General features: G+C 37.2%; 1 protein-coding gene across 1 annotated transcript in view; it reads left to right on the forward strand.

The window, feature by feature from the left end:
• Positions 1–17,116, forward strand: part of WDR33 (WD repeat domain 33) — a 73,874-nt gene that overhangs the window by 17,574 nt on the left and 39,184 nt on the right. Inside the window, exons 2-7 of the mRNA XM_074153339.1 lie at positions 1,469–1,685; positions 3,545–3,613; positions 4,042–4,146; positions 4,787–4,882; positions 5,372–5,523; positions 7,293–7,390. Coding sequence (XP_074009440.1) covers positions 1,482–1,685; positions 3,545–3,613; positions 4,042–4,146; positions 4,787–4,882; positions 5,372–5,523; positions 7,293–7,390 — 724 coding nt within the window. The 5' untranslated portion in view covers positions 1,469–1,481. The remainder of the gene's footprint in view (positions 1–1,468; positions 1,686–3,544; positions 3,614–4,041; positions 4,147–4,786; positions 4,883–5,371; positions 5,524–7,292; positions 7,391–17,116) is intronic.

Genomic DNA, 17,116 nt, shown 5'->3' on the forward strand with positions numbered 1-17,116 from the left:
CTAGTTTGGTTTTTCCCCTTGCACATTAACCTTGTTGGTGTAGGTAACAGCCAGGTGCCAGAGATGGCTTGTTTTCTAGCCTGGGACACTTTCAGTTACCGATGGAAAGGAGTGTGTGACTTCCAGGTTTGCAAAGCCGGTGAAGGTTAATCCTTGCCCTGTGCCAACAAACTGTCTGATATTTAAAACAACCTGCTCCTTGTAGTTATAAACAGCCTCTTCAGGAGAATCAAACTATGCACTGTTTTTAAACCCTCTTCTATGTCTAGCATTTCTACCTTAGCTTTATTTTGCTGTTTAAAAAATGGAAGCATTTTTCAATTATTGGGATCAAAAAAGCGAGATAAAATTTTAAGACTGACAGTTGAAATAGCTTTCCAAATCTTTCAAATTGAGGATATGAGCACATTAACTAAATAGGAAAGTACATTCCTGAATTTACAAATGGATTATTTCAACTTTTTTTTTTTTTTTAAATCTACCAGTTTTATTTCCTTTTTTTTATTAAATCCACTTTTATTCAGTGTAAACACTTTAGTCATCATGCAAAGGAACATTTCTCAGCCTTTTTGCATTCCCTTGATGACAGTGCCAGTTCATTTTGGTTTAAAATTGTTGTCAGACTATGAGTTCAGGATGGGGCAGGAGTACAAGTTGAACATTAAGTTTGAGCTTTCACTGGTTCAGAGTGCGTTACTGCTTAGTCTGAAGTTAGTGTATACTATAAAGACAGTGTATATTGTAGTTTTCAGCTATGGAGAGGTTGCTGCAGTTGATCTCATTATTTAAGGATTTTACAGACTGGAAGATTAGTTTTTAGACTCATTTCCCTCTGTTAGAAAAAAAAAACCTGAATATTGAAACTTTTTCCCTGCCCTTGATAAATATGTAATCCGTTCATTTTGTGATAATGGAATTGAAAGTAGTACCTACAGGTAGAATGTGATCTGTGGTGTATTTACTATAACTTACGTAAAGGGAATGTAATTTTGTTTTCAAGTCCTAGAATAAGATTTTGAGGCAGCCCTTTAAAACTGTTTTCCTTGTCAATAGTTAAATTAATTTGTAACTAATGTGGTGTTTCCTGTTGTATATTGAATCTGAAATGTCATCCTCTGTTGAAGGGTCTTACTGTTTCTTGCATTTACTTATACTGTTTATACTGAGGATATTTTTTTCCCCACACATTTCTAGTTCAGGGATGGTAAAGCAAACTTCATAGTGATCTGTTTCAATACAAAATTCCTCTTGATAGAGAACAAAGTACTTAACTGCTTTAATGTCAGTGTGATGTGGTACAGGGGAAGAATAATAATTCTTCAGGAACCTACAGATATTTCTTCCCAATAAACAGTGCTGCATGAAGTTGTTATTCATCCTTGTAAACCTAAATTAGTAGAGATACTAATATGGAACTTCTGTCATTATTATGTAGTAACCTAGTGTTTCACTCTTTGCTGTCTTTCAGAAACGAGATAGCCATGGCCACAGAAATTGGCTCCCCGCCCCGATTTTTCCATATGCCGAGGTTCCAACACCAGGCGCCTCGGCAGTTGTTCTACAAAAGACCTGATTTTGCACAGCAGCAAGCAATGCAACAACTTACTTTTGATGGAAAGCGGATGAGAAAAGCTGTGAACCGAAAGACCATAGACTACAATCCCTCTGTAATTAAATATTTAGAGGTTAGTTAATTTTCTGGGTTTTGTTTGAAAAACTTTTTTTCGTTCCTGAAACTTGTGATTGTGCTTTTCAGTCTCCATAGAGCAGTCTGGAAGGCTGAGGGATCTACTTCTGTGTTTTCAAACTAAGTGATAAATGCTTGTAGATTTGGTACGGTATGAATACAAGGGGGTTTGGTCCTTGGTAATAAAACTGCACATATACACAGCTGATTTTGTAGTTTGTGTAAACACCTATTTTTACATTCTGTCTTGGAATTCCACCTTGGAGCACGATTGACTGTCTTGTGTGATTTTCTGACTTTTCAGTGGGCATAACTCAATATAAATAATGTAATTGTTCTTATTTTTGTTTTGAAATAGAAGTTTTCCTGAAATGGGAGAGAAACCGTTACCTCTTCCTCTCCAAAACCAGGGCACCATAAAAATGTTGTTTCATCATTTTACCTAAATAACACTGCAGCTGTGCGCTGTGGTCTCTGAAAATCCCTTTCTGTACAGTTAATAGATACAGAACAACTTTAATGAAGTTTTATATTTCTGTAAAAATGGTTATTCAGCTTTCCTGAAGGGGTGGTATTAATTTCTTAAGAAATACAATTTTATGATCAGGAGGTACTGTGCAAGTACTGGATATTAGTTCAGAAGCAATAGAATCAGATCTGTAAATACAGGATTCAGTAGGATCTCAGCAGCAACATTGCAAAAACATGATGAAATGAATTCCATCTGCTGTAGCCAGTGCATGTGCTCGTAGGTGTTAATGTTTGGAAGGTTTTCTTAATAATAGATTTAAATTATCTTCTAAGATCTGTTTAAATACTGAACATTTAAAACACATTCTTATACTTCAGGAATGCCCCAAAAAAGATTCTAATAGAAGTGGACTAGTTCTAAAAAAATTTTAGTAGCTCAGGACCATTTTTACTGTGGTTTAAATAAGCACCATCAAACTTCTGTTTATTAAAACAAAACAAAAAAATTAGTTCTGTACGTTTTGGATGCTTACACAACATTAGGATATACCAGAATTCCATTTCAGTCCTGGCTTTAATACTACTGATTTAATTTGATGTGTTTCTGTAAAAAATGAGAAAAAAGGTTTATATGTAATTTGCTCTTGGATTAAGAAATTCTACCAGACTGTAGTAGTGTATGCTGGAAATGTTTTACCTAGAATTTTAGCTTACATTTCTGATACGTACGCAGATACAGATTGATAAAGTCTATAGCACAAAGCTGAAACAACTTCTTGCCTAATTCATGTAAAGTCTTTTTGAAAAGGTTGTGTTTGACAGCTCACAAAATTTCACTAATTGAAGGCGTTTTTATCCCTGGATCTTCTAAGTTTTATCCATTTGAATGCATTGTTATCTTTATGCGTCAGCCACAGAAGCTTCCTTTCATGTCACTCATGTCACTGTGTGGGATTTCATTGAGAGTTAATCAACACAGCTCCTGGTAGTATAAATGCTTATCCTGAAATTAAAGCTTTTGAAATGATCGAAGGTGCTTCTTGCAGAGAACCTATTTCCCTGGGCAGCAAAGTACCACTTTGTCTTTGTTACAATAATGTGGCTTATTGCATAGAACTGCTTCTTTCATACTGTTAAGCTGCAATTTTAAATGAGCTGCCTTAGTCTGACGAAATTAAGACTTTAAACATTCTTGAATCTTTTTTCTTGAGCTGTATAAATTCTACAGGTTTCCTGAGACCAAAGTCTTTTAACTTGAGTTTATTCTACAATCTTTGGAGTGCTTTGGAATTTCCCAAACAGGCTGTCAATGTGTTACTTGCTTTCTGTTGTTTACCAATAAAGCCTAGTGGTGGTATGAACTAGGAGCTGTTTTCTTCTTTCCAGAATAGAGTATGGCAGAGAGACCAGCGAGATATGCGAGCAATCCAGCCTGATGCAGGATATTATAATGATGTAAGTAAAATCTTACTATTGCCTGATGAAGTTCTGGGGCTAAAATTTGTTCAGAAAATTGGAGGGATTCTGCCTGTCAGCTGAGGTTATCTTTTTGTCCACAAGAGGCCTTAAAGATATGAAGGTTATCTTCACTCGACATTATCTTGGTCTGTTGGAATCCATGTCCACAAAGAGAACCTGAAATTGGGTAGGCTTTTAATTTTTGGACGCACTGAGCTTGCAAAGCTGCTCTTGAAGATGCTGGTTCTGGATGTTTGACAGGGTAAATCATGCAGACTTTTGAACATTTCTACCAACTTACTTCTAGTAACATCCCTGCAAATGAAAAACTTGCTTTTCCGGTAACAGGTGTTCAGAATGGATGTTTTTCTTGCAGCTTCTAGTTAGGAATGTCAATACTAAATCTTCTGTTTCTTCTCTCATAGTTGGTCCCTCCTATAGGAATGCTGAACAACCCTATGAATGCTGTAACAACAAAATTTGTTCGGACATCTACTAATAAAGTAAAATGCCCAGTGTTTGTTGTCAGGGTGAGTACGGTGTTGGGTTTACTTAGTTGTATTGTCTTAATTTAAATTAGAGTGATATTCTTAGCTGAAGAAAGCAACAAGATAACAGTTAAAGCACTTCCAAATTAAACTAGCGTGTAGAATATATGGACTACTTCTGTGTCTAGTCTTTCTGTGGAGAGTTTTAGGAAGTTAAATGGTAAGGTCTGAGTACAAAATAATTTTTACTCTCAGAGCCTGAGATGCACTTCCCACCTTCTATTTTCTTATTATTTGGGGGACGGCTAATAGATCTTGACACACAGAAAAAAAGACAGTTCGGTGTCTGTGCTGTTTGACTCTTGTAGCATGTTTTAACAACTTTTCCATGGTGTCAGCAGTATTGTTTAGTATGGATATTGTGTTCTAGAAATGTATTGGTGCCAATAAGCTGTTTTTTCTCTACAACTATTTTTTTTAATTACTTTTTCAGTGGGCTTTGTGTTGTTGTTACAAAAGTCAAAAGCCCTCTGGCACAGTTCTGCATTTTTGTCTATCTTGCATTCTCTAAATAGTCAGTTCTGCAGATTCCCTGGAAGAAGCTTACGATTTATTGGGAGGATTGTGAATACATACTTGAATGTTATGTTTGCACAGTTTAATTAATTTTTTTCTTTTGCAGTGGACTCCCGAGGGGAGACGCTTGGTCACTGGTGCATCTAGTGGAGAGTTCACTTTATGGAATGGACTGACTTTCAATTTTGAAACGATATTGCAGGTAAACTCATCAAGATTTCTGTGTATTTCCTTGAGGTCCTGGAGCATGTTTTAGGAACACATCTTCACCCTGTTCATCATGGGTCTGTGGTCTAAGTGTGGTAATTGGAGCCTTAGAGATCTTTTATTTTTTTATTCTGCTCTGACCCCATGTCACGCTGTGGCTATAGGTAATTCATTTATTGCTTCTCATTTCACCTCCATATGCTTTACTAACTGTTCTTAAGAACATACTATGAGCATTTGTAATAATAAAGAAACACTTTGGAAACACAATGCAAATACTCTTCATTTGTTATTTAGAAGACCACTGTATACAGAGTAAAGAAATTTTTTTTTCCCCATCATAACATCTTGATTCAAACTAGATCATCATTGGTTTCATTTCTTTGTTGCAGCTGTTAAGTAGGAACTTTACTAACTTTTGTGTTTGTGTGGGTCAGATAGTATTTGAACGTGTTTGCTAGAAGTTTTGTTTCTGAATTTACAGGCTCACGACAGCCCTGTAAGGGCTATGACTTGGTCACACAATGATATGTGGATGCTGACAGCAGACCACGGGGGATATGTGAAATACTGGCAGTCCAACATGAACAACGTCAAGATGTTCCAGGCACATAAGGAGGCGATTAGAGAGGCCAGGTTTATACACAATATACCATTTTCTGTAGTACCTATTGCCATGATTAGACTGTTCTCTAAGTGTATTCTGGGTGCAGAAATGCATGGGTTCTGTCAGATTCTGGGAAACTTCCTGCACCACATAAACACAATATTTTCTTTTGTTTCCACATTCTCAGCGTTTTGCTGGCACCTTTCTGAATTAGTATTGTCCCAGTATCCGCCTCTGCAATATGTTAGAGATGTATTTGTCTGCCGCATTTTGCACTGGTATTCTTTTCATTTTTATATGGTGACGATGTGTATCAGTTATTCCTTTTTATACGCACTGTGTAAGACAACAATTTCATTCCAAATAAAGAATTCAGTCTTTAATAATCTAACTGAATAAAATATAAAGCCTTCAGAAATAAAACACCTGCATAGTTCTCACAAAATAATAAAACACTAAATAAAGTGAAGAACTGCTTGGCTTGGTGAAGCCAAGACTTCCAGTAATACTAAATACCCACGCAGACTGCCACATACAGAAGTCTAATGTTAATACTGAATGGGTTCATCAAGCTTGAAACTGTAAGCAAGCCATTGAAGAGAAGACTATAGGATATTCTCCTGGTTCAGTGTTGATGCCTCAGTTGTGCAAATGTCTATTTATATAAAAAATGGAATCTAAAGTGATACTATCAGTAAGATGTAAATGAAGGATGTTTCTAAAGCAAACCTGCACATAATCTTTAGTAAGATATGGAAATGTTTTTAAAGTAAGCCTGAAGAGAAGCTGCAGATCCAAAATGAAGCTAAAGCAGTGTTTCTTCGGGTTCAGGTGCTAGCCCTTGGCGATAATGGTTCACTGCCACAAAACCACTTTCCACTAAAGTCACCATTTTTCTTTGGTAGGGTGCAGCATTTTCTGCCAGAGTTTGGTTATGAGAAGTGCTTACATTGGATTCAGTTACTGTCTGACTATCATGGCCATACACTGAATTTCTCTACTATTTTAAGCCCTTTCCTGATCATAAAGATCTAGGATTTCACGAGGGCTCCCTCATGGTCTTTCACTGTATCAGAAAGGAAGTGAGTGCCTGTCAGTTGCTGGAGATGTTCCCTAATCACATGGCTAAATAACTGCTTGCTTTTCCAGTGACTTTCATCAAGCGATATTGACTGCTCAATCTCGAAGCTTCTTCTGTGTCTGTAGGATTCTTTTCATGGTGTTGGTGGGGTGTAACAGGAGGGATTTTTTCCAAATTACTTTTACAATAAGTGGTACACTTGTTCTATGTACAATTTTTTCAGCAGTTAATCCAACTAGCATTTTCCTGTGACCAGCTTTCCCTTATTTTTGCTTCTCTGCTGCAAAGCACGTGTGGCTGAAGAGGAGTTTTTTCCTAAGAACTGTTCTCCTGTCCTTCTACACAGTGTCACTTTCTTATGGTATTACCAAACATGAAAATCTAGGGTGACAGTTACCAAATGATATTGGTGTTGCTTCTCATCCTGCAGAGAAGGCGCTACCGTGTGCAGTCATAGGTAGGAAGGTGCTAAGAATAAATTCTGGATTTTTTCCCTCATTTGACAGGGGACTGCAATGCGATAGTAATCCTATGCTAAATTCATGTCTTGTGATGAAGTGTCATTTGGCAGGCACTGGTATTCATTTAAAAGTCCCTATGTTCAAATGCATCCTTCAGTGTATAACACATTACAGTATAATTTTGCCCTGTCTGAGAAGCATAGATAATCTGTTAAATGCTGACTTCTTTCCCCTGCTGTGTGTCTTCATGTAACAGTTTCTCACCCACGGATAATAAATTTGCTACATGCTCTGACGACGGCACTGTTAGAATCTGGGACTTTCTACGTTGCCATGAGGAGAGAATTCTTCGAGGTATGTGTAATAAAAGTACTGATTGGGGTATTTCAGGAGGGGGAAAACCTTTTTTTTAACTAGGTGTTCACAGTACAGAAGTATCAGCTTGTCTACATTTTTGTATTACATCCCTGTCTTAAATCCTCCAAACAAATTTTTGTTTGGCTGCTGCTATAGGTGCCTTACAATATTCAGATAGGCTGCAGTTCACAACGGCGTTACTCTGTTTGCTGTCCCCTTAAGCTCTAAACAATGGAGGTGGATACAAGGACATTATTTCTACTGCTAATGTTGGTAGAAACTGCTGTTTCTGCATCAGGAATATATTTATCTTGCTCCAAAGCTTTACTTCAGAACACGCATCTTCATGCAGAGGATTCCATTCTTTTCAAGGGAGTGCCTTCCATTCTGGTTTCTTCAGAGGCAAGGTAGTTACTTTTTCTTGGTCCTTAAGGGGAGGAGAGCATTTAGGTAGAGAAAACAAGTAAATTTAGATCACATCATGCATAGCACATGCAAATAATCCTAGCTTCAGTTCAATAGCTTTCTGTCCACCATCTGTGTCCGCTGACTTCTGGTGCCTTTCCACTGGCCTTGTTGAGCTTTCTCCTCCTCTTGTTGCAATCTTACTGAGCAATAACAGTAGCTTCTGACAACTATTCCTTTCTTGCAGAAGATGTCAAAGGTACATAATTTAATAGGAGAATGTACTATAGACTGCTGTGAGACTGGGGGTTGTAGGCATGCAGATAAACTGCAGAGAAGGGATGCAATCAAACCATGGAATTTCAGTTTTAGGTGCGTGAGCTTGTTCAGTGCTTTCCTAAACTAAGGATTTTTCTTCTTTAAAACCATGCTTCCAACTTGAACCTGCATTATGTATTTTATGAAATAGAGTTTCTCCGTGCTTCTCTTGACTCTTAAGCTCTCTTCTTGTTTTATTAATGCACTACTTTCAAACACCACTACTTTGGAAAGGCATTGGGCTCCAGCAACTCCTGCAATGAAGATATTAGAGCAGAATCTGTGCATAGATATTATGGTAGATGTGTTCTTTGCAGGAGCTGGCAAGCAAATTTCAAGGCTCTTTTGTTTACACCTGTTATTCTGGAAGGACCCAAACAGATTTAGGACTCTTGCTTTATGCTTTACAAGAGAAATTCTGCACTAAACACGTTCTTTGCCCTCCTCCAGGGTTGTACTAACTACTCATTTAAACTGTGGAGGAAATGGGGATTGCCTCCATGCAGAGTTGCCAAGATTATAAAAATCCCTCCAGTTCTTGTACATTCTTTTAACGTTCCGCATAAAGTAGGAGGAGTAAAGCAGTTAATTGAGGTCATAAAGAACAGAACTTGCATTACATCTTCTGTTACCTTGCATACTTGAACATTGTGACAATAACTCAAATAGAATTATGTTTTAATTTCTTATAGTTTATACATCTTAAGATACACTTTTTGGTTTGCAAAATAGCTCTATAAAGAATATCTTCTGTTTATATGATGTACCCACAATACACTTTTTTTTATCTAAGCTGGAAATATTTTGAAAACTTTATATCTCTGGATAAAATTGGACAGGGCAGATTATTCCTCATTTCTGCTGTCAGAGAAGAAAAGAGAAAACAAAAAACCCAAACCAAAATAAAAAACAACCAAAAAATCCCCCACAACAAAGCAAAAATAATGCCCCGGACCCTGAATGTTGGGGATGGGAGGGTGTTTCTGCAAAACATGCAAGTTTGATTTGGTTTTGGTCCCTAGCACTATGATTAAATATGATCAGAAGACGTATTTGAAAGAGCTGTGTGGGTAACAGGTAGCTTTCTCGGTGGAAAATACAAGTTTTCATTTTGTTATTTGGAGTTTAGAGCTTATGGCTTTAGGAAACTGGCCTTCAGCTTTTTGCTTCTCCACATGCGTTCTGCTTTTGCATATTTAGGAGTGTGACCTTAAAACTTTCCTTAATACAGCCTTCAAAATGTGTAAATAATCATGCCATTGCCATTCCAAAGTTAGACATCTGTAAACTAAAATGCTGGTGGCACTTCATTGAAAATATATTTCATTATATACGAAGAGTGTTTGGATCAAGTGCCATGCTAAGGAATGGGTTTTATTTCCTCCTTTGACAAACCATGCTTCAGCTCTTCTGGTTAATATTGGTGCTGAGAAGTTGAAGGGATTCTACAGCGTGGTTTAGAACCAAAGTTTCACTCAGTGTGTTAAGGTATTCTTCAGGTTATCGCACTGAATTATAAAAATCAAATGAAACTATCAATTTACAGTCAGATGTGTTCATAAAGAAGATTATCACTCCCTGGGATACAATATCAATGTATCATTATTCTTACTGATTTTTTCAGTAGCAAGGAATATATTTTTTAAAAAAGACTTGAGGACTTCAGTGCTAAGGAATGCTTTGAAAGCAATTCTGTAAGGAACCTTAGAAGTACTGGGATAAGCTTTGATATAGAAAGGACAAATTTCTATAGACTCGTTACAGATGCTTTTATTTCTATTATTTGATTAAATGTTTCCTTTTAAATTGGTCCGAAGGAAACAATTCTAGTCTTACCTTCCAAAGGGGATTGGGAAAACAAATTGAAAGTGGTAAATTACATAGGATTTCTTATGGTTTTGCCAGAGTGTTTTCAGCTGTCTGCAGTAGGCTACAAAATTTCTTCAGTAGTTAAAGTATGTGTGAGGCATGAGAAATACACATACTGAGTATGTGTGCGGCATGAGAAATACTTATTAACTGTGCCCAGCTTCTTTTTAATTTGTCGAAATGAAAATAAACAGGACACCCTGTTTTGTTCTTCATACGTAATGCCAGAAGTTCTGTATCTTTTTTTCTTCAATCTGGTTCAGAGTCCCTTTGTTTTTCACTGATTCATGTTACTTTGTTGCTGTTCTACCATCGTGATTTTCCAGGGCATAGGAGGTGGAGTTTGGGTGTATTGTTAGAAGGATGTGCAAATTTATCAGGCTCCTTTTTAATATCGTAAAGAAATAGATAGGAATTAAAATCTTCCAATATCTAGGGGATTCAACTTTCAGTAATTCATCTTCAAGTGAATTATCTTGGAAGAACTTGAAGGTGGGGGAAATAGCATTGTCAGTCACTTATTTGCTTGCTTCCCCTCAGCCCACTTACTGTCTGCCTCTTCTCTTGAAGTGAAGGTGCTGTACTCATAATTCTCCACTGGTAGTTTTTGCCTAAAAAATGTTAATTTCTGTAATGTTACCATCTTGATCATGATAACCAGTGCGGTTCGGTGGACTTGCTAAAATACACTGGTAGGAATTGAACTGATGTTAAAATAAATGTTTGTTTAAAACAACAAGACATAGAGAACAATCTATAGCATAGCAGTATGTTGTTTTCATGTCAATAATCTGTTATTCTAAAAGGCATTTCCAAAAATGGCATTTATAACAAAACACTATCGGGTCTTTAGTCTAAACAGTTGGAGTGAAGTTAATGCCAGGACTCACGTAAACAGTCTCCATTTCTATAAGAACATACACACTGATAGCTCTTAATAATGCTAATTACATCTAGTGAAAAAATGTATGCAATAAAAAAGCTTGATGTTGCTTTATTTCTATTGAGAAATTAATGTTACTGATGATTTGACTGGTGGCTGTTAATTTTCGGGTGTTGAGTCTGTGCTGATTTATCTCTGAGAACATTTTGAGTAGATATTAGTAAACACAGGATTCCTTAATTATTCCCAGCACAAAATCATAGCTTAGGAGGCTGCAAACGCATTTCAATGTTCTCGGTTCCACCGTCCTTCCTTCTCCCTCCTTTGGGTCACACTCACTCAATCCAGTAGAAATGTGTGTCCGGGAGGACTGTAAAGTTTCCATTCTGAAGTCTAGATGAGCTGTATGTTCCCAGGATTTCAAAGGTTTCCTGGCTTAAACGGGTCTCTTGGGGAGGATGTCTCTACCCAGCTTTCTGAAGGATGGTAACTCAGGATTTGATAAGATACTTTGTCGCTAAGTTTTTCTATTTTCTGGCTGTAAAACAGGTAATACACTACATGATCTTCCAGCCAACATGGTAGGTGTGGCAAAAGATTTTTCTTATCCAAACTTGAACAATTAAAAGTAATCAGGATTACTTTGCATTCTGGCTGAACTTAAAATTTGCAATTTGTAACAACATGTAATTTCTTACTAGTACATGATTTACTGTAAGGGAAGTCTTTTTGCCTGTCTTTAGTAACGTTGTTCTGCCTGGAATTTCCTGCTCAGGCATCATAACGCCAGTGCGAAAACTCATCACCTAAAAATAATATGTATGAGTGTACATCCATGCAGAAGTCACAGTAATCACCATAAACTTACTTTTTGTCTGCTCATAAGTTCTGAAAAAGTGTCTCCACAGTTAGTCATACTGAAATAACTGGAGAATTTTGTATTTCTTCCTCCTACTCAGTTTTTTTGATCTTCATTAGCAAATATAATACCGTGAAGCGTCTTTAATTGTTTCAAGTGCAGTTTGAACACCGCGCTTTCTGCCTGATAGTGAAGGATTTCTTCAAAGGTTTTGACATCCGCTTCCTCTGTCAAATAGCAAATCCTGTACTTAAATTCAGAGATAACGTGTTCAGTAGTTAAAAGGATCCTGAGAACTGGAACTAACCATAACCATAACTACATCTTCAGTTTGGTCCTTCACTTTTAAATATACATTAGTAGCTAGCTCTTGGCCTTTGAAGCAGGTAGCTTCTCAAACTTACCTTTTCCTGGCATGTAGTTGAACTCTACATTGGATAATTTAAAAGAAGAAAAAAATCCTGATGTTGCTGTTTCCATCTTTCTTCCCTTTGTGAGGTTTTTCTTTTGTTTTCCTTGTCTCAGTAGGGAGAAAAGATCCAGCAAATTCAAGAAGTGCGTGTACATTGATACTGTGTTTCTCCTAAGGACATGTAGTGTTTAAATCTTCAGTTTTTTTGTGGGTGCTTGCTTCTTTGTGCTGTTAGAATTTTGGGTATATCTGATACATCTTTTAGTCTAATGATACTTCCCTGCGTGAATGACTATTAGAAGGATTTTTTCTCAGAACAATAACATGAGGTGAGATGAGCCCTGCCTGATGTAGGCACCAAGCATATCAATCTAGAGAAGGCAAGTCCTTGAATTTTTGAACTTAAGAAAGATGAGCTGTTTTGAAATACTAGTATTGAATCAGTTAAATATCTTTGTTGGTATGTTATAGTATGGCAGCTTATGTTGCAGGTCTCTGATCTTCATGAATCTTCATTGCCAAAGCAAAATTTGAGATGAGAGAGGGATAAGTTGCAGCTAAGTCTTTTGAGGGAGAGCTGAGCTCTGAACAGCTGTGCATCAAACTTTTCATGTATTTTAGACACAAGAAACGTCAGGGAACTGGCTGACTGGGATGTTAGTAGTGAATCCATGAGGGGTTTTTTGTCGTCACAAACAGCAGGGATCATTTGCACAGTTGGTGATGCAGGAGCCCTTTTGTTCTCCTGTGTGCACTGCGCCTGATGCTGCTGCTGCTTTGGGGTTGCAGGAACAGAGGACTCTGCACGGTCTCCTTCACTTTTTCATCTCATTAGGAAACCTCTCTGTTGCCTTTGTGAGATTAAGAGATAGAAATACTGTATACAATTTCTGTCTTCATAAATGGAAGTTACCGTGCAAAATACATTTTCCTAGTATCTTTCTCTACAGTTTTTCTGGAGTTGAGTAACACCAAGGACTTGGAGTGTGAATACGTATTCCTGAGTTCATAGATAACCTCAGTCATTGCTGCTTGCTGGGGTGATGCCTATAGCCTATGCTAGATGGGAAGAATCCAGTCTCTTGTTGAGGCTGCTAATGTTCAGATGTTGTCTAGCAACTCAGTTTTATTCCTGAATATGACCTTCAAGGCTACAGGGTCTTGGTTTTCTCTATATAGGAAACTTTATTAGAGGTAGACTTGTTAAAATATCCAATTCTATTTGTGTTAAATTTAAAAATCCGCCTGAGAGTTGAGAAAGAAGTTTCCTGCTGTGTTGACTTATAATAAATTTCTATTTGTGTAGTGTTCTAGATTGGACAAAAACTTTATTTTGATCAACTGTACTTGAGGTCCTTGCCTTCTGTAATTAAAAGGTGGTGATTAGATTAGGAGGTAGCTTCCTGATGCCAGGAGAGTTAGAGGATACTGAAGACGGCTCTTGGAGCTGGTTGCATCTGATATGCCTAAAAGCATTTGGTTTATATTGCACTTCAGTTCTGAGTAACGTTGAAGTACAACACAGGAAGTCTTAGAGTTCTGATTCTTATCTAGAATCTAGTGTTTTAAAAATACCGAAAAGTTAATGACTAAGAACATACAGAATTCTCAAAGAATGAATGAAAGAGATGATGAGAAATGAGCCACAGCACCATGCTCTAAGAAAAAGTTATACCGGACACTTCTGTCAACGCTTTTCATGAGACGAGAATGAAGAGGCTCTTGGTGCGAGGATGAGTTTATTTCAGATTCAACTTCGAAATCTCTTTTCCTCCCTGAAAATTATCCTGAAGCTGAAAGTTATATAATCTCTCGTGTTGAGTCCAAGGGCAAATTTTACACTAAAAAGGCTAATACTTGTAACAAATACCTTTTGTTAAGCTTGGAAGAATATTGAGATACCCTGGTGTTTCACAGGACAGCCTTAGTGCTGCTGAAATACACAGTACTTCCTTAAGAAGTTTTATGATTGCATCGTTAGGATTTCTTGCATCTGCTTCCTTTTGTGTGTTTGATAACTGCATGGGGTAGATAAATACTGAATTAGGTGAAACCTTTTTTTTTTTTACTGTTCATTAGCGTAAATACTTCAGTGGTGAGAACTTTACTGTCACCTGTTATGACTACATGCAGAAGTAAACATAACATGGCACGATGCTCTGCATAGTGGTCAGGATTTCACCTGAAGTGAGAACCAGTGATGCAGCTGTGAGCTTTGTCCTCGAGCCCTGCTCATTGTTGTTGAGAAGGAAAAACACGATTTTAAGTGTATGACATTGATACTAATGAAAAAAAGTCCTGAACTACAGGGGCATTTAGATACTGATGCGAAGCTGATACCAGTCTGTCTGTCTTTGCACAAATGTAATTGTTGAAAAGGGTGGAGGCTGTTTGCATTAAGGATGGTGGCTTCCTGGTATCTACTCATGGGTATTTGTCATATCAAAGGTTCTCAACAGAAACAAAATCAGGAGTTAGTCCTGTGCAAGTCGTGTCAGTAACTCATCTTCTCTCATAAAATCTTATGCAGGTAAAGACTCAGAATTGGACACTTAATTATTTTTTTTTATGGAATCCTTCATCTGCCGTACCATTTCCTACTAGAGCGTAACTACAGAAATATGCTATTTCAGAATAAATGGTAGAAGTCTTCAAAAAAACAAACCCACAATTCCCTGGTGAAAATAATCCATCAGGCCTTAGAAACTTCCCTTACAGGCTTCTTGACTCCACTTTTCTTTTGTGTGTGGATTAAACGGACCACTTTTTTTTTCCTGTTTCTCTTTTCATATCCTGTAGTTACTGTACTAAAAGCTTTTGTGCATCTAGGTAAGCACAGACTTTGCAAAGCATTTGGTATTTTCTTTTGCATCATTTCAATTCTGCATACTCAGATTTTCTATTACAGTACATTTAGTGATATTCTGGTTTCAGTAGTGAGACGCTTTGCAGCAAGTTTTATCATATGAATAACAGTGCAGTTCTCATACTTAAGATTACACGTTCCTATGGATGGCCAGGCATTGGGAGATGGGGACATAGCAATGTTTTCCCTAAAATATGATGGTATTTTTTTCTTGCTTCCTTACCTGCCTGGCCTGAGGTTCTCATGATAAAGCTAGTCCTGCTCATCACATGCTGCCTTTGTAGGAAGACACACAGTCTAAAGAGAAACTGGGGAATGTGCTGAAACGGGATTGTATAGCAGACTGAGAGAAAGGGATAAATAAGAATCCTGAAAAAAAAATGGGTGGAAGGTGGCTGGAAATGAGGATAGCAAACAGGAGGAAAGTGTGGAGGTTGTGTCAGTATGAAAAAACGTAATAAAACAACAGCTGGTGTAATGATTGAGAAAAGACAGTGGCAGTGTGAGCCAGAAGATGAGAATGAGGTGGCGGAGACTAACAGAAGTGATGCCTCTGGCATTGTGGGCATAAATTAGGGCAGACTCAGTTGCCGGAGCAGCCAGAGAAGAGGCTGGGGTTTTATAGCTGAATGACACACTCAGACACAAGCGGATGGTATATAATGTACCACGAGTCTATGTGTGTGTGTGTATATAAATATATACTACAATGTGCGTGTGGAAATGTGTTACAACAGTACCCATATACATACACTTTTTTTTTTCCCCCTAATCTCTTTTAAATTTTATGTTCCATGTCATGACTCTTAGAGACTCAAGTTGATGAGTTTGAGTAGAGTTAGGAACACATTCTGTATCCATTCAGGACATGAGTATGGACTGCTATTTTAATGAGTGAATTCTACCATCGTTCCTACTGTAACTAGGAAAAGCTGTCTCTACCACTTGATTAAAACTCCTTATGTTTTATATTAGTCCCTAAGAAATAATGTGGATCTGTTCTCTTCCCCCCCTTCAAGTTTTGTCAATTTTACAACTCTGAAACTGAAATATCTAATAGTTGCTCTTCAGACCTAAGGCTAGCTCTGCACTGTGTCAATTGAGAATATAATCAAGGCACATACACGGTATGTGCTTCTGCAAAAAGCGGTTGATTAGATTAAGCGTGCAAACATGTAATCAATGTTAATTTTCAAAGTACAGTGCCAGAACTTTCCAAGCGACTGAGATTCATTTTTAGAGTGAAAATACAAAGCTAACATTTAAATGTTGCTGCAGATAAAGGCTTTTTGTTGAAAACACTTTTCAAGGGAAGACATTTTGATTTTTATTGTGGAAAGTATTTATGTGTATTACAGGTAAAGTAACTGTCTTGGAAGTTTCATAAATTCATGTTTCGTAAAGGAAAGTATTTTTACAGGTTTTGTGAAGGAAAAAAAAAAGATAGGGCTGTTAAGTGTCTTAGTTTCAAAGAAGCGCAGCTGTAAGCATCAGGAGTACAGTGATGTAGGAGAAAACTACAACTTTTCAAAATGTTTTTTCTCTTCTAAAAAGTTTCACAGACTAAGTTGAACATTTCTTCCATCCCAGGCAATTTGGATTACTACTTGTCATTATTATCTCAGTGGAAGCATTTGATATTTCTAGTTCTGCAAGACATTATTTTAATACATTACACAATCTGTCAAGTTCTGGCTTGCTTTCAACAATTTAAAGCAGGAGTCAGTTATATATCTTTTTTTTAAAAAAAAAAAGCATTATTTTCTTAATATTAATCAGGTTGCGTATAAATTGATTTTGCTCCAATAAAGATATGTAGGTAGGTAGAACTATTCCAGATACAGCTACAGCCACATAAAGAAGTGGTTGTATCGCTTCAGTATAATTTTCTGTTGTAGTCAAGGCAAGGACTGCAAGTATATGGTGTATATTGTCTCTGAAGACAGAAAGTTTTCTTTAACTGGTTTTGACCATTCATAGAAATTGCCTGTGTACCTTTTTGCTCTCCAAAATACACTTTTAAGGGGAACTTACCGTGGCTATTTATGTATGAGCCCAGTATGAGAAACTGAAAGTTAACTGTAACAGGACTGGAATGGGTGCTTCTATCA

This window comes from Numenius arquata, chromosome 9, assembly GCF_964106895.1.
Source record: "Numenius arquata chromosome 9, bNumArq3.hap1.1, whole genome shotgun sequence".
NCBI lineage: Eukaryota > Metazoa > Chordata > Aves > Charadriiformes > Scolopacidae > Numenius > Numenius arquata.